At 31.5% G+C, this 21619-nt stretch overlaps 1 protein-coding gene across 1 annotated transcript in view; it reads left to right on the top strand.

Moving 5' to 3' along the window:
* Window positions 1-21619, top strand: part of LOC140437313 (ATP-binding cassette subfamily C member 4-like) — a 43362-nt gene that overhangs the window by 10372 nt on the left and 11371 nt on the right. The window contains exons 4-9 of the mRNA XM_072526772.1: window positions 1380-1559; window positions 1725-1881; window positions 8637-9228; window positions 13869-14506; window positions 19983-20403; window positions 20463-20613. Of these exons, the coding sequence (XP_072382873.1) occupies window positions 1380-1559; window positions 1725-1881; window positions 8637-9228; window positions 13869-14506; window positions 19983-20403; window positions 20463-20613 (2139 nt within the window). The remainder of the gene's footprint in view (window positions 1-1379; window positions 1560-1724; window positions 1882-8636; window positions 9229-13868; window positions 14507-19982; window positions 20404-20462; window positions 20614-21619) is intronic.

Here is a 21619-nt window from a genome sequence, read left to right on the forward strand (position 1 = left end):
TCAAGTAAAATTTGATAATTCTTATTCTAGAAGCTGTACACCAGACCAAAGTCACACCAGATCAAAGTTTTAAAATGTAACGGTACTTCCTGCACTTCTTCTGATCGTTAGAAACAAAAAAAAATATTGCTACATCTATTTACACGACCTATCAAATGGAAATCCGTCTCTTTGCCAGATGATACGGATGAGACTTAGATTAAATGCAATCATATTGCAAAGCGCGGATTCTACAGGTCTTTACGTCTTGCGGCATAATTACACATACTCAATTATTGGGTATGTATTTATTTTTACAGCAGATCTTCGTTGACCACTAGTCCATAATTTGGCTAAATATACGTTCGTTACTTTCGTTGGTATCGACTGTTTTTTTTTGACTGGCTTATCCTTTTTCTTGAAGAAGAGAAAAAGGCAATTTGAGGAAAAGCAATTAGAAAACATAGAGTGGCTAAGAAATCAAAACAAAACTCGAAAGTTCTACAGAAATGTGAATAAAATAAGTAAAGAGTTTAAGCCAAGAATAGGGAGCTGTAAGGATGAAGAAGGAAATATCCTAAGTGATAGGGCCTCACTCTTAAACTGATGGGTTGAATTTTTCAACAAACAAAAAAATATAAGAATGTCAATTAAACTAGACTTAGATCAGAGGATACTGGCATCACAACAAATGACGCAGAATGTTGGCAAATAACACAATGGAATAAGGTAGGCTTAAAGCACTAGAAATGGGGAGTTGCCCACCTTTGGATGCAGTAGACTGAACTCCATTAGACATGTATGGCATTCTATTAGAATTTGCTAAGAAGCGGTTTCTCAATGATTCGAAAAAACAAAATAATATTTTCCTTTTTTCATGATATGTTTGTGAAAAAAATCAAATTGGCTATTGACTAACTTTGTTGACGACAGCTTGGAAAGGGGATCTAGCGGCCTCTTGGCCTAAGACGTTAACGTAATACAATCTCATGAGTTTTGATATTACTGCTCTTAGTAGCTTCAGAAGTGTTTTCATCTGCAAGTCTCTTTATTAGCTTTCTCAGTTTTGTTAACTATATGGCTGGGTGGTAATGACATTTATGTTGTTAGCCGGCTATGTATTTATTACTTGTAATATGAGAGTATGTTTTATTGGATTGTACTGTATGTAACTGTCTATAAAGGTGTAATTTACAGAACATTTTTCCGAAAAATCTGAACGGATAGTTCAGAATACTGGAGTCCTCTGAACAAAACTCTAAATATTTTTTTCATTTAATGGCATCAATTTAGTTGGCAGCTTGTAAGCTGTTTTTTTAGTTGATGAATACGTAGATATTAATAAGCCAATTAACTTTTTACTTGAATTTTAACTTAACTCAAACTATCCCTTTTTTTAGGAAATATCGTCACAGTTATTAACAAAGATGTCCAACAATTCGAACACTCTATATGGATGTTTAACGATTTATGGATATCTGTATTACAAACTTTTGTAATGTGTTATTTAATTTACCAAAGGACAGGAGTAGCTTCTGTAGTAGCTATTCTAATGCTCGTACTAGTTATACCAGTACAAGGTACGTTTATGTTAATTATATAAATTTAGTTTAGAGGCTTGCGTGAAAAAATAAGGGATGCATTAAAATTTGATAAACAGTACAACGAAAGATTCGATAATTTATTTAAACCACATAATGATTTTAATTGTCAACATATTACTTTTGATAAATTATTATTTTTAGGCTATATTGCGAAAATAATAAAAAATCTAAGGCTAAAAATGTCAAAAAGGACAGACGAACGATTACAAAGAACTCAAGAAACTTTATCAACCATCAAAACGATTAAGATGTACACCTGGGAACAAGTTTTTGCCGATAAAATAGGAGAAGCTAGATTGTAAGTTTAATAATTTTTAAATTATTTTTTAAATGAATACTTCTTATCGTTCGGTATGATGTTTTTGCAAGTTCCCCAAATCATATTTAGCATGACTCGAAAAATCGAGACGCGAGCAGTAACCTTGTGGTATACCTAAAATACGTAATATTCATACATCTAGAGTTATAAAAATAAACTGACTGATTTTTTTATAAAGTTTTATAATAACCCGATTATAAGCACGGCTGGATTTGGCCAACGATTGGCAGACGATTTGGATAAATTTGGTTTTAAAATATTTATATAAAATGAAAATAAAATAAATTAAAATAACATAAATATTATGAAATACAATGAAATAAAGTAAGATTAAAATAAAATAAAATAAAATAAAATAAAATAAAATAAAATAAAATAAAATAAAATAAAATAAAATAAAATAAAATAAAATAAAATAAAATAAAATAAAATAAAATAAAATAAAATAAAATAAAATAAACTAAAATAAAATAAAATAAAATAAAATAAAATAAAATAAAATAAAATCAAATAAAATAAAATAAAATAAAATAAAATAAAATAAAATAAAATAAAATAAAATAAAATAAAATAAAATAAAATAAAATAAAATAAAATAAAATAAAATAAAATAAAATAAAATAAAATAAAATAAAATAAAATAAAATAAAATAAAATAAAATAAAATAAAATAAAATAAAATTAAAATAAAATAAAATAAAATAAAATAAAATAAAATTAAATTAAATTAAATTATGTGTGTTTTGTTTTTTGAATCCATTATAATGGAATATAATGATAAATCACAAAATGAAGTAATGAAACATAAATACAAGATAATAATGAAAATGAAAATGATGAATAAATTCTATTGGTATTATGTTAAACAAAATTTTAAATATTTGTAATATCATTAAACAAAATTTTTAAAGAAAAAACTTAGAATTGTTTTAATTTTAAAGATGTTTAGTTTTATTATTAAAAATATTAACAATTCAGTAATAGGCCGACATAAAATTTCATTAACTCACCTGTAGCAAAAACGCGATATAAGAAGTATTCACTTCTATCGGCACTCCCCAAGTGTCATTCGCCGTTTTTTATGTTCTTAACTGTACAGCCCCATTGTTTAGAAGCTCATCTAAGGCATTAACATTGTTTAACTGTAGATAAGTTGATGATAAAATATTTTTTTAATATTACTTCTATTCGTAACTAAACTAAATAACTGTTTTAAAAACTCAAATATATTAATATTTTATAGTGATAAATTAGAGTCGTAAGTCACATTCTTATTTTATATGATAGAATATATATTGATATAATGCTTGATATGATAATAGTTTAAACATTATTTATATTCGAGTGACAAAATATATAAAAATTAATTTTAAAATTAAAGTTTAAATTACTTTACATTTAATTCTTCTTATTTCGGAGTGGTACATATGTTTAACCGTTGAATCTCCGTGAAAATGCCATTAAACCTTTCTCGATTGTTTACTGCACGTAAAAGTTGCTATACACCCAGCATGGTCCAACATCCCCGCAACATATAAGAGCCTTTGCGGAATGTTGCTGTAACATATATTCCGCAACCATATGAGCCTCTTACGACCAATTCACTTCTTGCCTTTTACTTTTCTCTGTCACCACTCCTTGACAAGGGCTCAAGGAATGAGGAAGAGGATGAGATTAGATAACCAAAAAATGCTCACTTACTTAAAAATAAAGACGGAAATACAATGGGAGAAATATATCAGTGAACTTTTTAATGATGCTACTCACACACTGCATATAAACATACTATTTGTAAAAATGAGATAAACAGAGGATCCCAGTATATATTGAAATCAGAAGTCAGAAGGAAAGCACAGCAGCCCAAATTAATAACACATCTGGACTAGATCAAATCCCTGCTTTCTTCTTCTTAAAGTGCCTATCCGTTCCGGATGTTGGCGATCATCACGGCTATCTTTACTTTGTTTATTGCAGCGCGGAACAGTTTAGTGGTAGTCGTGTTATACCACTTTCGTAAATTTTGAAGCCAGGAAATACGTCTTCTTCCCGGTCCTCTCTTACCATTTACCTTCCCTTGGAGAATCAGCTGGAGAAGCCCGTAACGTTCTTGATTTCTCATTACATGTCCTAGATATTCCAACTTTTTAGTATTGACGGTCATGAGAATTTCACATTCTTTCCCCATTCTACGCAGGACCTCCACATTAGTAACTCTGTCAACCCAGGATATACGTAAGATGCGCCTATAACACCACATTTCGAAAGCTTCGAGTCGATTCATAGATGCATAGATGAACAGTCAGTGTCCACGCTTTCATTCCTTAGAGCAGAACTGTGAATATGTAGCAGTTCAATAGACGGCATTTTGTTTTTAATGATATGTCTCGACTGTTGAAAATGGTTCTCATTCTAACGAATGCAGCTTTTGCTTTTATTATTCGTTGTTTAATTTCTGTTGAGTGGTCCTATTGGCCATTTAAATTGGTGCCTAAAATGCTCGACTCTTTCGATATTCTGTTGGTTGATTGTAAGGTGAGCGTTTAGTATTGGTTTTTTCTAATTATCATAAATTTGATTTTCTTTATGTTAAGAGCTAGTCCGTATCTGTTGCTGACTTCTGTTATGCGATTAGTTAATATCTGTAAGTCATTCAGATTATCGGCAAAAACTATAGTGTCATCTGCATATCTAATCTTATTCAACCATTCACCGTTTATTAGTATTCCTTTCGCACAACCGTCTAAAGCTTCCTTAAATACCCATTCAGAATAAATATTGAACAACAATGGAGACAAAATACAGCCCTGTCGTACTCCACGTTCTATTGCAATTTTATCAGTTAACTGGTCTTCTATTTTGATTTTGGCCGTTTGATTGTAGTAAATGTTTCTGATAATTCTAAGATCTTTGTTGTCAATTCCAATTTCTTGCATTAGAGTCATTAATTTGTTATGTTTTACTCTGTCAAATGCCTTCTGGTAATCTATAAAGCATACGTATATGTCACAATTCACATCCCTGCATCTCTGAAATAGCACCTGTACAGCAAAAAGGGCCTCCCGTGTTCCCAGAGCATCGCGAAATCCGAATTGTGTTCTTGTTAGTTGTTCCCCACATTTTGTATATATTCTTTTGTGAATGACCTTTAGAAATGTTTTAAGTAAATGGCTCATAAGGCTTATAATTCTATAGTCTTCGCACTTTCTCGCATTGGGTATTTTTGGAAGATTTATAAAAGTTGACACTAACCATTTTTGGGGAATTATGCCTGTATCATATATATTGTTAAATATATTTGTCAACCATTTTATGCCATCATAGTCCATAAGTTTTAAGAATTCTGAGTGAAAATTATCAGGGCCTACTGCTTTACCATCTTTGGTGCTTTTGATGGCATATTTTACTTCTTCGACTGTAAATGGTGGTCCAGATTCGCAATTGGTGTTTGTTGTAATACCAGTGTTACTTCGTATATCTTTAAAAGTTTTTTCCACGTATTTAATCCAAATATCCCTTTTATGCTCTATTTCCAGTACTATGTTTCCCTGATTATCTGTCAGGAATCAAGTGTTATTGTGTTTATATAAGCCTTCTTTAATCTTTTTATGGAGGTTAAATGAATCATGCTTTTGTTGTAATGACTCTATCTCTGTATACTTCGAGCTAAACCAATTTTCTTTTGCTATTTTAATAGCCCTTTTTATTTCGTTATTTATGTTGTTGTAGTAATTCTTATTATCTTTAGCGTTTCTTTTGTCTTCCATTATACATAGAATCTCCTCCGTCATCCATTCCTTTTTGTTTGTTCTTTCAGGTTTTAAGTATTTCTCTGTTATTTCTTGACTTACTTTGTGCAAATTTTATAGTTCTACATCTGTGTTATCTGTTTCTGTACGAGCCCATGGTCTTTCTGTACGAGCCCACGTTTTTTCTTTTAGGCGTTTTTGTACCTTTTCCTTTACTGTTTTATTTTTCAGTTGGTTAATATCGTACTTCATAATTTTTGGTCTTTGAACTTTCTTTAAACTAAGTTTCATTTTGGCGATAAGTGGATTGTGGTCCGAATTTATGTCGGATCCCGGGTACGCTTTAACAGATGTTATAGAGTTTCTAAATCGTTTGTTAATAAGAATATAGTCTATTTGATTTCGTACTGTGTGATCTGGAGTATCCTGGGGAGATTTCCAGGTATATAGTCGCCTTGGAGGAAGATCATAAAAGGTGTTTGTCACTACGAGCTGTTCTTCAGTTGCAAATTCAATCAAACGGTCTCCGCGTTCATTACGTTCTCCTAGACCAAAGGATCCCACTAAATTTCCACTTTGTCCTTTGCCAACTTTGACATTAAAGTCTCCCATTATTAGTATTATTTCATTTTTCCGCATCCTTTTGACAATATTAGTAAGGTCATTGTAAAATTCCTCTATGATTTCTTCTGGGGCGTCCGCTGTAGGCGCGTATACTTGAATAATGTTTGTTTTTATGGAAGTTGTGTTTAGCTGAACTAAGATCATCCTTTCTGATACAGGTACACAGTGACTGACACAATTGGCGATTTTATTATTCATAATAGGCCCACTACATTTATATGTTCGTTCTTAAGATTTCCTGAGTAGAATATTTTGTGATCTTTGATAACTCGGTATCCCGTATCTGTCCAGCGCATTTCGCTTATTCCCATAATATTAATCGAGAGTCTTTCCATTTCTTGAATGGCATTATAGATTTTTACCGCCTCGTACATTGTTCTGACGTTCCATGTACCTATCTTTATGGCTGTTCGCAATACTATTAGAGATCCATCATCTAGAATGTAGTTTGGTTCGTTAGGATTTCTCTTGATAACGACCTGGAAGGCCTCACGGTTTGAGCTAGATTTACCTTCCCTGCCGGATCTTGAATTCCGATTTTCATGATCAGTAGTCGGAATCTTAAAGTTTTTATCACCATGATAATTGTACCAGAGATACTTACAAGAAGTCGTTAATGCAGTGGTTTCTCCTTGCCTTCTGCATCCTTATGCCGTTCACTAAAAGTCTTAGTTCCTCCGCCTTCGAAGCCGATTTCTCAAACTTCAGGACTCTCAAAGATTTCTCAAAGAGTGCCCTAAGATCGCAGTATCACAGCCGCTTAACTCATAATGTGAGTGTCGCCTGTAAGTATCTGGAATTAAGCCTACAGGATTTTTACTTCCCACAGCCTTACTCCAATAATGACATTACTGCTGCCTAATGTTATATCCTCAGTTGATCCGCGGGTACTTATTTGGCAATGTCTTAGTCGTACCTGTCCTGCATATCTGCAGGAACTTTCCCTATCAGCCATATGGGACGTGCCGTGTCGAGGTTGAGGATATCCCCCGCCCAGTCTGTCTTCCGTGAAATACAGAAGAGCCCCTACTCACTTCAGAGCTCCTCCTCCACGAAAGCTGAGACCGGCCACGGAAATCCCTGCTAAGTTGCTTAAATTTTTGGACGAGTAAAGCATTACCTATTTAACAGTGCTAAAGCTGAAGACTGGTCGGAAAATTCCTACAAAAAGCCATTCATCTGGCGCAGACAAGATATAAACATATTTTTTTCCATTTTTATTTTTATTTCTGTTTCTGTCTCACCATCTTGTATATTTATGCCATATTGATTTCCACCAACTTCTTCTTAGTCTACTATTTTTTATTTTTGCTTCTGCTTTATTTTTTGCTATCCGTTTAATTAATCGTGATTTTTCACTTCACTGAAGTTGATGTATTAACCACGAAGGAGTCAAAAACATCTTGTTTTAATTGGTTCATTTATTCTTAGTCGTTTGAACAGATTGTAAATTTACTCATTTTGTATCCTTCTGATTCATAATCCGTTATTTTTCAACATTAATCACTTCGAAGTACTTACCTTTCCATATTTTTATTTTTTATCAGTTTTCTTTGTTCATGACCCATATTTCTCAACCAATAATAGTTTTGGTTTTAGTATTGTTCTGAATTCTTTCGCCACTGTTAGTCAACCTGTACACGAATCATATATTTGTAGAGGCACTGAATGAGTATAATAATGGCATCAAGATCAATAGCGTACCAATAAGTAATCTTCGATATGTAGATGATACTTTTATACTGACCGATAACAGCAAAGATTTACAGATGATGCTCAATAGAGTAAATATTACAGGCAATCAATTTGCACTTAAGAACAACAGAGAGAGAACTAAATTTATCGTGATTAGAAACAAGAACATCCAAAACATCGACCTGTATTTTAAGGTCTACCGATTCAAATATCTGGGATATACGGTAAATGATAAGTGGGACCCTGACAGAGTGACCAATAAAGAGGTATTGAGACGAATGGGTAAATAGATGTAATTTTTAACTGTTAGAAGGAGGACAGCGTTATATCTGAGCCAAGTGTGTCGTAATGATAAGTACAGCTTATATATATATATATATATATATATATATATATATATATATATATATATTATATAGTGGAAGGCAAGATTTAAGGTAAGAAAGGTAGACATAAATAATTCAGGCTAAGAAACTTAAGAATGGTTCTAAATACCAGAAGCTGCAAACATAGTACGTGCAACACAAAACAGAGGAACATATCGTATGATGGTAGCCAAGATAAAAAAGATTGCTCTGAATACCCTTGTTTCAACTTCCATAATGTTATTATTATATACTAAAGAATATTGTATATTATTATATATTAGATACTAATTCCTTTTTTTAGCAAAGAATTAAAAATTTTAATCAAATCAACCTATTCCAAAATATCTTTAATGATAATGAGTAGCTTGGTAGGAAAGTTCGCCTTCTATGCTATGCTGATGATATACCTTTATATACATGAAGATATGAGCGCTGAAGATATGTTTTACATAATGAGAATATTTGGAACTTTACGATTTACTATTTCAATTGCATTTTCCATGGGATTTACAAGAATTGGAGAGCTTTCAGCTTCTCTTAAAAGAATCAATCATATTTTAGAGCTCGAAGAGCTACCTGACGTTATAGACAAACCTGATGATGATCCACAAATTGATTTGAGAAACGTCAGCGTAACTTTAAAAAACCACGATATATTGAAAAATGTTAATTTAAAGTTGGAAAAAGGTCTCAATGTTCTTACCGGTCAGTTAGGATGTGGCAAGAGCTCTTTGATAAAGGTTGTGCTACGTGATTACCCTATTCATGACGGAGGGGAGGTAAGAACTAGGGGACGAAAAAGTTATGCCTCTCAAGATCCATGGCTATTCCCTTCATCAATCAAACAAAATATTTTGTTTGGAGAAAAATATGATTATAACAAGTACCAACAGGTGAGTCTTAAATAAACTTATTCAGTTAACTTATTTAAACTTTTTTAATTGTCGTTTTATAGATACTAGTTTTTTTTGTGTTTATTATTTAATTGCTTATCTACTCAGCTTCATTTAGATATACCACTACTCTATTTGCCTTATTCGTGTATGATTATGTCTTTATCAGAATAACATATTATTCGTATTTTGTGTTCACCATTCTAAATCCTCTCGTTGCTTAACTTTTTTATTATTTAGTTTATGACTAAAGTAAATATTAGCGAACTTCACAAATCTCTTTGTCGAATGTCTGCTTTATGCGCAATTTACCATCACTAAATTCTTACCTAGTTAATAGAGCATTCTTTAGATCGATTAGACACATATATGCTGGTATATTGTATAGCTAGTTTCATATGCAGTGGTAAGAATTTCTAGGAACAACAATGTCTAGCCTAACAAACCAGTGGCGTTTCAAAAAATACGTACAATAGGTCAAATTGTTGAAGACATGTACAAAATCAAGACAATGTATTACAAAATATTATTAAAGTATACCTGGCAACATTTTCGTATATTTGAAAATATTATTACTCATTGATAAAGATTGTTTTAGCTTTAAAACCGTTATTAGTATTATTACTAAAATAACTTATGAATAATAGATAAAAGAAACATTTGTGAGTACATCATATCATAATGTTATATTATTATACTAAAAATGCTAAAAATACTGTTCAACAAATGTCTGTTTGAAGGTAAAATACCTAAACAATGGAGAAATGCCAACACAATCTTAATACATAAGAAAGGAGACCGAACAGACCTAAACAACTACCGTCCTATTTCCCTTTTGTCACAACTATATAAAACCTTCACAAGAATAATAAACAACCGACTAACCTATAAACTTGATAACTACCAACCAGTGGAACAGGCCGGATTCAGGAAAGGATACCGCACAATCGACTATCTACATGCGCTTAAAATCTTAATTGAGAAAACCAATGAATACAACCTTCCGCGGTACTTAGCATTCGTAGATTTTGAAAAGGTTTTCGACAGCATTGAACACTGGGCAGTGGAAGAAGTTCTGGTCAATAGTAGCATAGATTCAAGATACCGACAATTGATACATGATATTTACCAAAACGCAACCATGACCGTAATTCTGGACGACAAATTAATAACGGATAATATAAAAGTTAAACGAGGAGTCCGACAAGGCGATATAATTTCACCTAAACTGTTTACCTTGACCCTCGAAGATATAATAAAATCAACAGATTGGGAAAACAGAGGAATATGTATTAACGGAAAGTACCTAAATCACCTTAGATATGCGGATGATATACTCCTGATCTCCTCGGAACGACAAGAACTAGAATTAACGCTGAATGAACTTCATGAAAAATCACTACAAAAAGGTCTAAAAATTAACTTTAACAAAACAAAACTAATGACAAACACGGAAGACCAAGAGGCAATAAAAATACAAACAGAAAAAGTAGAACAGGTAAATGAGTATATCTATCTAGGACAAGCAATCAGAGCTAACAGAGAAAATCAAACAGCCGAAATATCGAGACGAGTAAGAATGGGATGGGCAGCATTCGGCAAACTTTCTTACGTTCTAAAAAATCAAACAATCCCTCTATATTTACGAATCAAGGTATATAACTCCTGTATAATACCGGTGCTCACCTACGGAGCACAGACATGGACATTTACACAGGCCAATTTGGATAGGATAAGGAAGGCACAAAGAGCGATGGAGAGACAAATGTTGGGTATATCACTTAAAGATAGAAAACGTAACCAGTGGATCAGAACCAGAACAAAGACAGTAGACGCGATAGAACAAGCAGCAAAACTGAAATGGAAATGGACTGAACACAATGAACGTCTCCAAGACGGACGATGGAACAATGCCATCGGAAAATGGCGTCCATACAATGTAAAGAGATCAAGAGGCAAACCACAGATAAGGTGGAAAGATGACATCAGGAAACAAGGAGGTCCCACATCGCAGAGAACAGCTCAAAATAGGGAAAGATGGAGAGAACTGGGGGAGACCTACATCCAACAATGGAAGGATAGAGAATAGGTTAAAAAAAAATTATTATACTATTCACATCCTTAATGTCTTCATCACTGGAATCATTTAAATCAATTTTTAAATCCTCAGTAATTTCATCTAAGGTAAACCGACCTAATAACTGGCCAGTTAAGGAATATTTGACTTTAGACGTAAATATTAAGGAAACGAAATATTACAGAAAATGGATTTAAAGTTTATTTGATAGCTTGATGTTTTTTTATCAAAATTTTTAGTAAAAAATGAAAAATGTGTTTTTTATTCGCAAAAAAATTGTTTTCACTAAAATGCAAAAAACTTTAAAATTTCGGCCTATGTTGAAAAATTAGTGGTAATTCTGGCCTAATGGTAATTTAATTCCGGCCTGTATATCAAAAGAAGTATCTTTTTTTTTGTTTTAAACACTTTAAACTGTTTTAAACAATTGTGTACACACAATTTTTTGTAAATATGTATTTTATTTTTTTCAAACTAGGTATAGAAAATACAGAAGCATAAAAACATAATTTTTATATAGAAGAGGCGTAGAAAAACTAAATAAAATAAAACGATGTACATACGTAATACATTTTGAACATAAAAAAAAACAAAAAATACTTTTATAAGTTACTTAGCAACAGTCTTTTTTTCATTTATTGCATAAAAGCAAAGAGCTTTGAAAGACCTACAAATTATTTATCTCAGTTACAGAAAAAAAAACCCTTTTCTTAATGTACTGAGGCGGTGCAATTAAACAAACAATTTTTTGGTAATAATATCCTATTTTTTCCATAGCTTTGATTTTTAATTTATCTTCTGTTATTTCTTCCACTGCCCCTGGAAAATTTTTGTCCTTGTAAATTACAATGAGTAGTCGCCCACCTTTATATCCATAGAATTGTTAGCTTTCGGCTTTCTAGTTCTTTCACCTGTTTTCTCCTAGAACCAACATTTTTGTATAAATTTTCATTTTCTTTTTTATTTGCTCCATCTATCTCCCCTCTTTGTTTTTCTTCGTTCTCAATCTTTAGGTTTAATTTCATAGCTTTCGAAATTTTTATTTTTTTTTGTTTAACAGGTTTTGACCTGTTTATTGAGGTCACACAATATTGCACAATGTTTTAGATGACACCTTTTGTAATTTTCACACATAAAATGATCTTGGTATTGTTTAATAATGATAACATTATATGTTTTAATAATGATAACATGATTCAACAAAGAAAAATATGTTATTTTGGAAGATGCTAAATTGATTACCTCCGAAACAGATCTTATTGCAAATTGAAACATGTTAAAAAGCTTTAAACTGATATATTCATATAAATTTAGGGTCTTCGTTAATCTACAAAATGAAAAATAATATAATGGAGGTTTTTCTAGTTGCATAACTATGCACATCACTCAGTTTATCCAAATGTTTTTAAAAGCACCTATTTTTAACACATAACAAACATTCAAAAATAGCGATGGTTCATGAAGAATAAAAATGAATTAATGCAGAGCTAGATGAATTACTGCAGAACGCAGATATCGTTAGATTTGTAAAGTCACAAAGATTAAACTGGCTTAGCCACCAAAGAGGTAGACCCAATAAAAGGTGGATAGAGGATATAGAGGAAGATCTTCAAACCATGAACATCAGGCAGTGGTGAAGCAGAGTATTCAACATGGTATTCAACATTTTACACATCAATTTTTTTAAGCCCTTGCGAAGTGGATATTTGCATAAAGAGACATATGTAAGCATATCTACTACTATTTACCTATACTAAAGAGAGCGTATATTATTAGTATATGTATGAAAACAAAAATAAATATTTCGCCTGAACCCTCAGGAAAAGTAAAGGTTTTACGCTACTGAAAATATATTTTTTATTCAATTATAACCAAAACAAAACATTTAAAAAAAAATTCGTCATTCGACATTTAAAAAAAAAATGATTCAAATCATTTTTTGACCATAATTTCAAAATTAATGTGTACGTTAAGCAGTAATAATGGGTTCGAGCGGTCTTCACTACGTCACACTCCTGGGCCAGCTGTCAAATGTCATGCGCTATATCATACCTTGTATTTATTGTACCATGATGGAATCAACTTAAACGTATTTACAAAAGAATTTCAATTTTTTGAATAGGCCTCATTTACATCACGAATTTGTATAGGCCGTTAATAGGTAGTTTTACCTTACGCGACGTTTATTTTGCCAGTACTTATTTTCGACCTTGACAACATGTGTTAAGTGTGTGAACCACTTCCTTCCAGTTATCTACAGTTACTTACTTTGGCAAATTACTGCTCCACCAACACTTTTACAACTCTTATTTTAAAATTTCATTTTTCATTTGTTATCAAACCATTTCTATAGGGCTTAAATCTGGACGATATAGTGGAAATTTTAAGAAAAGATTTAAAATTAACATAGTAAATTATTTAAAATATGTGCGATCGACCGTTTGTTCTGGTCTACAATGTAGGCCACTTCATATACTCCACCTGATTCGGAATGGTCATTAATTTTCAAAATAATACACGTGTGTTGTATATAAAATTGAACTTTTTAATCTTTTATTTTTAGGTCGTATCGGCTTGCGCTTTGGAATATGATTTTAAGATTTTAGAAAAAGGTGACGAGACAATTGTCGCCGATAGAGGTATGAACCTGAGTAAAGGACAACAAGCAAGGATCAATCTAGCTAGAGCTATTTACAGAGACAGTGATATTTACTTAATTGACGATGCTTTAACTGCTTTAGATACTAGGGTCCAAGAACAAATCTTCACCCAGTGTATTCAAGGACTTCTAAAAGATAAATGTGTGGTGCTCGTTACGCATAACACAAAACATATTCATGCAGCGGATAAGTTAGTTATTTTACACGACGGAGCTATTAAATATGTTGGAGATCAAGCAAACGCTACAGAAGATATTCTTTTGGAGGCTATTGAAGACGAAGAAATTGAAGAAGTGGAGTTACAAATAAACGAAACAGAACAGAGTAAAGTTATTGATGAAAAAACTGAACTTCTTGAAGAACCGCAATTACGGAAAAGACAAGTTTATCATGAAAACAAAAAACAAGGTTCAGTTGATTTTGATTTGTATATGCAGTATATAAAAATGGGTGGTGGATTTATCTTCGCAATCTTATTAATGTTTACTTTTGCCGGAGCTACTATTACGGAAAGCACATCACAGAAAATGTTAACCAATTGGTAAGTTCATTTACTTTAAACTTGTCTTAATCCATTGGAAAATAATTTCTTGTAGTAAAATATATTTAGTTTTGATATTAATACTACTCAAGTGTTCAAACTTCTAAAAACTATCTGATTTTTGTTCTCCGTTTCTTTTTATACAGTCTGAAAATGGGTCATCATTTCATTTATTTCTCAGTAACTTTTGATATCGTTAAAATTATATATCGCATATATCTTCTTCTTGATGTAGTCCAGGAAATGAAGCATTTCACCTCGCAATTTTTTCGTCCTGCGTGGATTGACTTGAAATTTTAACAGAAGGTAGTTAATAGCCTAAGGATCAAAATCTATATCGAACCAAAGTGCGCCAAAGCCTTGGGGGTGGTTGCCACCCCATCTCGGGGGTGAAAATTTTTTTTTACGTTTTAACCACAGGTTTCGATTAAAAAAGTGATTCTAAACAAAAAATGTTCTATACATTTTTTTTTGTAAAACTGATATTTTTCAAGTTATTTGCGATTGAAAGTAACAACTTTTAGACGAAAAATTCGCCTTTTTAAATAGATTTTTCGCGAATAACTCGAAAATGGTGCATTTTATCAAAAAAATTGTAGAGAACAAATTTGTAGCTTTTAAAAGGACAAATACAATTCATTTTTTAAAATGTTTCAGCGGTTTTCTTCAAATGCCAAATTTGAAAGATTGAAAGTCAAATATCGGGAAAATGATGCATTTTTTGAAGAAAACTCATAGAACCTTTTTTAAAGAGGATAAATAGACCTATCATAAAAAAAGACTCTAGCTCAAAAATTGAGTGAGTTATGATGAAAATAAGGTCAATACCTCATTTTTTTACGAAAAAATCGATGACCACCCCCATAATTGAAATCGATCTTCACCCTACTGCAATTCTCTTTGTACATGTATTGTTAATACGTTTAAGAAGTTTGACCCATTTAAAATGCTTAGTTTTAGAAAAAGTACAGCTTAAAGCGAGAAACGATTTACAATTTCATATTTTTTACCCTTCTTTTTTTAAATATCCCCGAAAATACTGAATATATGAAAAAAATAAAAATGTACTAAACTGTAGCTTTTTTAATGACTAAAATTTTCCTTTATTTAGATTTGTTGTACAATGAATATTTGGCGAGATATAGCCGTTTAAAGCATCGATTTACGATCAAGCACCATCTTTTTCAAGCCCTTTAAACTCACCCCATTTAAAAACCAAGGGTTCCAAAAAGATTTAATTCACAGATCCTTGTAGCTCTTAAAAACCTCTACAAAATCGTTTTTGAAGAAACACTCTATCGTTAAAAATGAAGGAAATACGTTAAAAAACCAATTAATTTTTTTTCCGGAAAATTCCATTAGTATAGTACAGTACATTTCGGAGCATAATAATCTACAAAACCGGTATATTAGATAGTGGGCAATGAAAATATCAGAGCCACAGATTGGGGATGGTATTCCAAAGATGGTTTGTTATTACCCGTACAACCTGAACAACCTGCACCCGATGAAGTTTTGAAAATTATTTTTTGCCAATGCAAAAAGGATGCGGTGTTTCATGTGGTTGCAGAAAAGTTGGTTTATACTGTAACTCTACTTGTTCTGGGTGCTCAGGTGAAGGGTGCAATAATAGTCCACCAATAATTGAAGAAGATGAGGATGACATAGATCACGATGAAGATGTAATTGATGACGAATAAAATTAATATTATAATTGTTGTACCTATAAATGTAAATATTTTCAACTATTTATGTAAATGTATAAGAATATATGGTGCCTTTTTATGTTGATAAATTTTTTTGTATTTAATTCTACTTTTTTCAATTTATATCTATTAAATTAGTTTAAAAAAACTGCAATGTTGTAAAGGGTGATTTTCAGAAGTTGAAAAGTTGCAAAATTTTGGCAAAAAATTGTTTTCACCTATAGCACTCATAACAATTGATTTTTAAGGGTTGAAAATTTATGAAATTGTATTTTAAAGTATAAAAAAAATCACTATTTAACTAATCCAAACCAAATTTCACTCATCTTAAGATTTGTAATGTTATTTTACAATTTTTGAAAATTAGGGGTAGTTTTCACCCCTAAGAACAATCAGGGTTCATCGGCATGACATAAACTATAAAGCAGAGGGTGAGTTGAGCTTAATTCCAAATTTTTATGCAAATCGTTCCAAGGCGAAATCATTTTCTTAGCATTACTAATTTTTTTTACATTAATCTCTAACAAGGGTCGCTTTTTAAGGGTTGAAATATGATGGAACTTTATTCAAAAGCACGAAACTATCATTATTTAATTAATTCAAACCAAATCTTACCCATATTCAGGTTTAATATGTTATTTTATAATTTTTGACAATTAGGGGTAGTTGTCACCCCTAAGAATAATCAGGGTTCGTCGACATAACAAAAACTATAAAGCAGCGGGTGAATTGAGCTTAAATCCAAATTTTTATCCAAATCGATCCAAGGCGAAATCATTTTTTTAGAATTACTAATTTTTTTACATTAATCTCTAACAAGGGTTGCTTTTTAAGGGTTGAAATATGATGGAACTCTATTTAAAAGTATAAAATAATCATTATTTAACTAATTCAAACCAAATCTTACCCATATTCAGGTTTAATAGATATGTTATTTTATAATTTTTTACAATTAGGGGTAGTTTTCACCCCTAAAACCCTTCACCGCACTTCGGTTCGATACAGATTTTGATCCTTGAGCTATCACCTATCTTCTGTTAAAATTTCAACTCAATCTATGCAGGACGAAAAAATTGCGAGGTTTTAACTTTTTTCGAGCTTCATTTCCTGAACTAATGTGCCTATCCGTGACTAAGGTTGGCTATCATCATGGCAATCTTTACCTTGTCTTCAACAACGCGGAAAGCTGCGCACAAATATTGTGTTGAACCAGATTTTGAGGTTATTTGGCCAATATGTTGTTCATCTTCCTAGACCTCGCCTTCAAAATATTTTTCCCTGCAGGTTGGCTTCTCTTTCACTGCAGATAATTTATTACGTAGGGCATCGATTTCATCCCTAGAAAATTATTCATCTCATGCAAAATCTCAATGAAATCCAAATAGATGGCCTTATACAACTTTCAGTAAGAAGGTAAATGAAAGAATTTTGAAAAATCCCAATTTTTTAAATTAATAGTGCCTTTCTAAGAAATGCACTTTCTTTCTTAATGGTTACGTTAAAAGTCATAATTTCAAATACTGGAATGATTCGAGTCCTGCAATTATGAGAAAACAGCATTTACAATATTCATAAAGGCTGTATTTATCTGTGATTGTCTTATTGTATATTTAGCAGTAAAAACAATACATTTCCGAACGACGATGCAAATTGTTCGTAATCGAATAATCTATGGTCAAACAATCAAACAATCTAAAATAAGCATCGAAGTTCAGAAACCTGTTTTTACCACGAGGTACACATACTTTTTTTCCTGAAATCGCATTCGATATTAGATACCTAAAAACAGTGGCGGCTGGTGTGGTAAAATTTTGGGTAGGCCAAGCCAGCAAATTACATATAGCTATGTGTAATCAGTGACGGGATCATGATCCCCCCCCCCATAACTAAGTTTTTAATGACGTCCTCGTTCATTTTAACTTCTGCGTTGTATCTAATTTTTGCAATTTTTGATTTTTCATTTAGCAAATCGCGAACAGAAAACGCCCTCTTCTGTACATCCTTAAAGGACAGGAAATTACTTAAATGTTCCTTGCAACTGGAATGTTTTTTTAAGGAGGCAGACATATTTTTTAAATCAAAGTATCCTGCACAATTCCATACATATTTTTTATTAGAAAATATCAAACATGGCTAACAATATAGTCTGTTTTCGTAATACTTCCAGACAACCATTTGTAGATATCATACCAAGAGCAATTAAAAGTACGCACCTTTTTCCCATCTTTTTGGTCAATACTCAATGTTAGAGTAGTAGTTTTCATTCATAATAATTTTTGTTTCTATCAATTTCAGTTCTTCTAGATAATGGCGATTCCAATACTAAAACAACAATGTCCAAACACTCACTATCAACATTACTATTACTGCAACCTGGTAAAGCGTCATGAAAGCTCATTTTTATGTATCAGTTATAAAACAATCTCACATATATAAGTTGCATACAATCAGGTGATATAGAAATCATGGAAATGTTCTTCGAATTTTACGAATTTTTTTAAATTTATTTGGGCAACCGTGCACTTGGTTGCAATTGTGTTGTTTGTTTAAAAATATGTTACAATTATAGATTATGTTACATTTTTTTTATCATAATTTAAAAGAAAATTTATATTACAATTCGATAATTACGTTACAAGTGACAACGATGGTCGGTGTAGGCCCGATCGTCTGGTGCCTAGACAACAAGCATAAACACGACAATATAAATCGTTGTCCGGCAAGCTGCTTAACTTCAAACTCAAACGCTTTTTGTACGGGGATCTTATATGAGCTGGGTCGGCCAGTTCCGATCGGGCCTATTAATGATATTTAAAATGTCTGAATACGATTCGATGCTTTCTGTGGTAATATAATAACATAGTTGTTTTAACGGACGCTAGTCTATTGAGTGATTTAGTATATTTAAAAGTTAATTACGTGCATTAACATAATTTTTGAATATATGTTTTTCAATTTTAAAGCTCTTAAAATTATTGGGTAGGCCCGGCCTATCCTGCCAACCCCCAAAAGCCGCCACTGCTTAAAAATGCATCATTAAAAAAATACATAAAAAAATACATGACATCTTTTTTTTAATGGCTTTGGATTAGTGATCCATTTAGCCACGATATATAATAAATACTGTTTGCTACAATATTAAATATACGGATACTATATACATATGCGCACATATACACACTTATGCACGCACATACATATTAGGTATTGTTACATAAAAATAAAAAAAAGGAAGTGGAAACATTAAATTGATCTCTATTTATACTCTTCATTCAGGGCCCTAACTAACTTAAATAAGAAATATACAAATAATACGAAATGAAAATTACAAATACTAATACTAAATACTAATAAATAGTAATCTTTTTTTCACAGCGCTAAGACATAAACCCGATTCCACACCTCGGAGGTTTAGGCCTTCTTTGTGAATGTTTTTTTTTCTTTTTAAATTTTTTTTTTAATACGATTTTTTTTTAATATTTTATTTATATATTTTTATTAATTTTATTTATATATATATTTTTTTCTATTTTTTTCTTTTTATTTTTAGAATAACAATTTCATATTACATAAGATTACATATTACATATTACCAATTTCAACTATATTTTAGTTCTTAAAACTATTTAGATTAAGCTCTTCACTTTACATGCATTCTTTGCAAGTTCTTTTTATTTAAAAATAAACAAATTGGTAACCTTTTTACCTATTTGAAATGGACTCACACAGGCAACACATTCATGATTTGAATAAACAAATTGTTTTTTTAGGATCAACGAAAAGTCGACCATTCAAGGTTTAAGAGAGAAACACCTTAAAAACACATCAATAAACTTCGAAGACATTGACCTAACAAACCAAACTGCAATATATTATAATAGCACATATAATATATCAGCTGAGGTCATCCGGAATATTGGACGACTGGAAGTAAAAGCCACTAAATCCCTAAATTTGTATACAATTTTGGTCATCGGCTACTCCTTGGTTGAACTGCTAAAACGTTACATCATCTTAAGGGTAGGATTTAAAGCCTCCGTAAACCTCCATAAAAAGATGGTTAAGTCGATCATGCACTCCACCATGGCATTTTTCGACAGTTTTTTCATTGGAAATATATTAAACAGATTTTCGCAGGACTTAAGTATTGTCGATGAACATTTGGCGATGATGTTGGCACATATGGTTGACGTAAGTTTAAGTCCGTTAATATTAGTTATATGCATTACTGACAATACATTAATTTTCAGGCCTTGTTTCATCTATTTGGTGTCGTAGGTTTAATAGCAACAATAAACTGGAAATTTATTATACCGGCGGTAATATTAGCTATTTTTTCAATATTGCTGCGAAGTGTTTATATTAGAACATCAAGAAGTTTAAAACGACTTGAAGCTGCTAGTAAGTATTTTTTATGTATATACTTTGTAAAGAAAAGTGTAAAAACGTTTATATATATATATATATATTATATATATATATATATATATATATATATATATATATATATATATATATATATATATATATATATATATATATATATATGTTCCAAAAGGTTTCCGCGGTTAGTACAATTCAACCTAGAGCTAAGATTAATACTATTACAAGAATTAATAATAAAATCAACAGTCTTCCGGATTGAGCAGCGTCGATTATCATTGCGCCGAGCTTTCGACATCCTCTTCGATATCTTCTGCAGGGCTTTCGAGGTCTCAGACAGCCCTAAACACTTTTGAATCTAAGACTGAAACTCAGAAGCGCAAATTACTAATTGGTAAACAAATTCATAAAGCAACAACGTTGAAACCCACTACAGTGGTTCATAACTTTTCTGATACTCTTATTTCGACTATTGCCACTCAAGCTTTAGCAATTACTCCACTCAATTACTCTGTTACCCCAAGTCACATTCCAATTCAGATAAGCATATGTCAAACTGAAGAAGTCATCTCCAGTTCACCGTCATTCTAAACACTTCTTATATTAATAAACTCTCAAATCTCATTAATACTTCAGATTACAGACCAATTACTAATAATCCAATAACCTATCTGGAGAAAACAACAAAAGCCATTATCAATAAAACCTCTCTTCCGGTTGACATAAAACAATCTCTAATTCATATATATATATATATATATATATATATATATATATATATATATATATATATATATATATATATATATGTATATGTATTCCTCTATGTCTTCTTAAACAATACCCTATCTCACCGTCAGACATTCTAGTAAGTTTCGATATCGTTTCACTCTTTAGCTTCGTTTTCATTCCTATCTTCATATCCTGCGATTAATCTAAAAGGATTAGACGAGACAAACTGCAGATGGATAGACTGCATGCTGAGGAGCCGTGTGATATATGCAATGTTACTGGGGAATACAGT

Source organism: Diabrotica undecimpunctata, chromosome 3 (assembly GCF_040954645.1).
Source record: "Diabrotica undecimpunctata isolate CICGRU chromosome 3, icDiaUnde3, whole genome shotgun sequence".
Classification (NCBI taxonomy): Eukaryota; Metazoa; Arthropoda; class Insecta; order Coleoptera; family Chrysomelidae; genus Diabrotica; species Diabrotica undecimpunctata.